The sequence below is a fragment of the Sinocyclocheilus grahami genome, unplaced genomic scaffold, assembly GCF_001515645.1.
Source record: "Sinocyclocheilus grahami isolate Dianchi unplaced genomic scaffold, SAMN03320097.WGS_v1.1 scaffold12045.1, whole genome shotgun sequence".
Lineage (NCBI taxonomy): Eukaryota > Metazoa > Chordata > Actinopteri > Cypriniformes > Cyprinidae > Sinocyclocheilus > Sinocyclocheilus grahami.
Genome location: NW_015514185.1, coordinates 1 through 4,352, shown reverse-complemented (window position 1 = coordinate 4,352; position 4,352 = coordinate 1). Strand labels below are relative to the sequence as shown.

General features: G+C 36.6%; 1 protein-coding gene across 1 annotated transcript; it reads right to left on the bottom strand.

Moving 5' to 3' along the window:
* Positions 1-607: 607 nt before the first annotated feature.
* On the bottom strand, positions 608-4,225 carry LOC107578800 (WW domain-binding protein 2-like; the record flags this gene model as incomplete). The annotated part of the gene is made up of 7 exons (XM_016264716.1): positions 4,081-4,225; positions 2,531-2,639; positions 2,195-2,330; positions 1,498-1,590; positions 1,250-1,399; positions 792-911; positions 608-684 (listed from the first exon to the last, which is right to left on the bottom strand). Coding segments are annotated over exons 1-7 (744 nt in total), but the record flags the coding sequence as incomplete, so codon positions are not given.
* Between the last annotated feature and the right edge of the window lie 127 nt (positions 4,226-4,352).

Genomic DNA, 4,352 nt, shown 5'->3' with positions numbered 1-4,352 from the left:
TGTCATAAATTAACTTGGTTAACAGGTCGAACCGGATTATTATTTGGAATTTGTTACCAGGATAGACTTGGTAAACAGGTTGAACATGGTTATATTTGGACTTAGTTAACAGGATACTTTTGGTTAACTAGTTTGACCAGTTTATATATAGATTTGAACAAGTTATATTTGGACTTTAATGAGTTTAAATTAGCTACACATGATCTTTGTCGTATATGAATTGGGTTAACAGGTTAAACCTGGTTTTATTTGGAATTTAAGACAATTAACTTGGTTCCATTAGAAATTCAGTGTTTCCCCTGCCATTATATTAGGGGGGCACCCCGCCCCCCTTGAAGGTCAAGTTAATTTTATTTTCTATATAGCGCCAGATCACAACAGAAGTCATTAAACGTTTGCCTTTAACATTTGCTTTACATGCGTTCTGATTAATAAAATGTAATTTAACCATTAAAAAGTCCAGAAAAATTAAAACAGAAAATATTGAATCCTTTTGGAAATGGAAACCTAGGGGAAACACTGAACTATGTTATACATTAACTTGGTCAGCAGGTTGGACCTGGTTATATATGGAAGTTAAACATGGTTAACAAGTTGGTTAACTCACCTCGGGCAGGTAGACCCGCGTCGGAGCAAACGTAGTCGCGCTGGAGCTCGCTGCAGCTTCAGCTGCTTTTGCTTCGGCTAGAACAACAAATACAGTCAGTTTATATAAAAAGTCTGTTAAGAGTTAACCAGTAAAACAGTGACTTGAAGTATAAAACTCAAAGGAATCCAGTTGTGGCTCATACCTGCGGGGGTTCTGGGCAGGTCTGGGTCTGGAGGAGCGTGGCTCATCGGAGCTGTATACGGCGGAGGAGGCATGTAGGCTGCTGGTCCATCAAAGCCAGGAGGGTTGGAGTAAAATCCACCTACAGGACACAAATAACAGCAGTTCAGTGTTTGAATACAAGTTTAAATGTCAGTACTTAAACAGCAAAACTGGAGTTTTTGGCTTGTGACGTCGGAGCATGCGCCGTTATCTCCGCCTACTGGAAACTTTTTCAGGCTTCTGATTGGCCAACATGGCTTTACGGTTGAGATTATATCGCCACCTGTTGGCTTGGCATGCGCTTGACAGTGCTTCATAGCATGCTTTTGCGTTTTCATGTGGACGGAGATTTTTTTTAAAACGGAAAAAGGAAAGAATACCCGTGTACGTGTGGACATGGCCTTAGTTTGCTCAGCGCTGTTTAGCAGTGAATCTGACCTGGAGGTGGAGGTCCAGGGTAGGCGTATCCAGGCGGAGGTGGTGCGGCCGAATACATGCCGTTAGCAGGAGGAGGAGGAGGGTAAGCGAACGCCCCGTTCGCCATGTAAGGACAGCCGTAATTTACAGTCACCGGTTGCCCTCTGGATGCTGAAACGAAGGTAATGCTTCCACATCAAATCTGATGCTAAAACATTTCTTTAAAAAATAATTATATTACTTTTCAAACTGATTGAGCACAAACGTACCCTGTGCTGCCACCTGTAGCATGCACTGTCCAAACTCAATCGCTCCTCCGGCAACAAAAATCAACTTGAAGGTTGCAGAACCTTCCCAGCCACCTGGAGCAGTGATGGAAACATGCTTTAGTATATCTTAGTTCCACGAGTACATCGTTACTTTCTTCCAAGGACCAGATTATTCAAATGAAAACTTGAGGAGGGTCATGATTCGGATCGGAGTACTTTTATTTATTTAAAGTCTAACATGTTAACATGCAATACAAAATTGAACTTTTTTATTTATTTTTTTTACATGTGTAATATAAAGGCCTGTCAATTGTTTCGAATTAATTACATGATATGAAAATGAAATCAGTTGCAATTATTTTCATGATTCACTGAAAAAAGTTCCAAAATAAACAATTCAAAGATATGAATTCATTGATTAATAGACATTACAAAAAGTGTCTTTATACATGAATATACTGTACATCGTTTTTATCTATTAAAGAATTACTAAAAAGTGAGCAGACACAATAATAATTTTCGATATTTTTGACTGTTTCATGTGGTTCGTGGCCAGTGTTATTTTAGCATTATTTGTACCCTACTAATATTTATATTTGAATTCACAATAACGATTTTTACAAGTGGTTTTGGCCTGTGATTTGGTTTATTCCCTCATTGCACAGCTGCAGTGTTCATTTTAGGCTCGGTGTTTTACCTCCAGGCTCAGCGCTGATCGTGCCCTTGATGTAGTTGGCACCAAGTACTGGCTGTTTGACCTCACAGCCCTTCATAAGATAAAACGGCATCATGAAGGACTGCAGGGGGTCCTTCCCTTTAGTCAAGAAGATCGCCTAAACATCAAACCACATAAGCAGCAAATGATGAACACATTCATTTACTGAGGTTATTTACAAACCACTGAACAAGACCAGTCGGGAGACAGACAAGGCCAAGACCATATTAAAATACATATTTAAAGATTTTCCTTGCTCTGTCCTTATCATCATTCAATAATAAGATGATTATCGAACCCTCCTCTTGTATTACGTACCCTGTAAGGTGTCAGGTAGATGCTTCCCTTCTTGCTTTTTCTGAAGGCTTCTGGCAAGCGTTCTGCGTCACTGAACAGCAGCTCCACATTCTCATATGACATCAAGACACTGTAGGAAAACAGATTTGGTTTATTACAGTCAGCACATTCTGTGCCAACACATAAGGAACAAAGCTAGCTTTGCCATCGCTGACAAGGAACAAAGACTTGCTTATAGTTTTAAAGAATACCAGTATCACTGTAGTTCTAAGAGCATTTTTCAATAATAATATAACCCTAACAACAATAAAATATTAATAATATTTTAATGATTAATTATTATTTATATTAATATAAAAATGTAAGAAATAAAATAAATTATTTTACAATTTATTTGTAATTTATTACTATTATTATTGTAATAAGTTGTAGTTATATTTGTCTATAATGTTACAATAAATCATTATATATAATGTAAGAAATAAAAAACTAAATATATGAATGATAATAAGCAAAAATATTATATTAAACATTATATAAATAATAATTATTAGATGTAGTACTAAGAACATTTGTCTATGTTGTAATAATTCACTATAAATAATAATAGTAGGAGTAATAAAATACATAAAAATATTACTGATTATAAATAAAAAGTCAATAATAATAATAATAATATAAAAACACAAGAAAAATATATTAAATAATAACATTAACATTTTATTTATTGTTGTTGTGGATTACTATTGTGTGAATAATATAGCCTAGTAAATGTATTTTAGAGTTAATGAAGATAATGTAATGTAGAATAGATGCAGAAAAGTTAAATGAATGCAAAACCTAAATAAAAAGATGGCATCAAATCTATTTGGGTACTTCTATGATTATTGGTTATTATTACAGATGATGATGTCTTTGCTGGAGTCATCCGTCTCAGTGTTAAGATCACAGCTATTGTGAAACTTTAAGAGCATGGCATTTATTTGAGCAGAAGCGCGAGAAGATTATTGCTGATCTACTGCGACTACAAACGCGAGTCCTACTACGTCGACGGCTGAGCTCATTAATATTAATGACGCAACGTGGCATTCCTCCAGCTGATTGGCTGAAACACAAATTGGAGGTTCACGCATCCGAATATTAATAAGGCTACGTGACTGAACGCTGCGGGAAGGTTTCCAAGCAACTTGAGCGTGACTAGATTAATATTCATAGCGCGCACTTCACCATACTAGGATTCTGAAAGCTGCGCAAGACCCATGTTTTTAAAAAGATAACAACTTATGGGACTGAATATGGGCTACATTTACAGTGTGTAAACATGATGCTGCTTAAAATAAACACAGAAAAGGCAGATGCAGTGCACATGAATAAAATGGGTGTGATCTCGCGGTTCACGCGATGTTATTCAACACATGACACTGAATTATTCTTATTATGTGACTAGAAAAACACACAATAATTAATTCGATATGGACGTTTTGGACAAATCCGTGTAACGTTAGACAGAAATAGGACAGTACCAGCTTTATATAATAATAACGGCAATATTAATCAAAGCGTCTGATTACCTTTCGCTGTTGTTGATGATAACACCTCCACATTCAGAGTGATTGTTGTTGAGGGCCATGCTTGATTTCTGTCTGTTATTGTGTGAAATTGACGCTCTACATGCTACGCGAAGATCCACCCGCACTTCCGGTATAGGCCACGCCCCCCGGTGACGTCACCGAGCGGGTTGGAGCTATTTCCCGAACCTTCTCAAATAACAAATAAATACTTATCAAAGCAGAAGCATCTTAATCTTATAATGTTTTATTTTTCTAAGACGGATAGATAAATT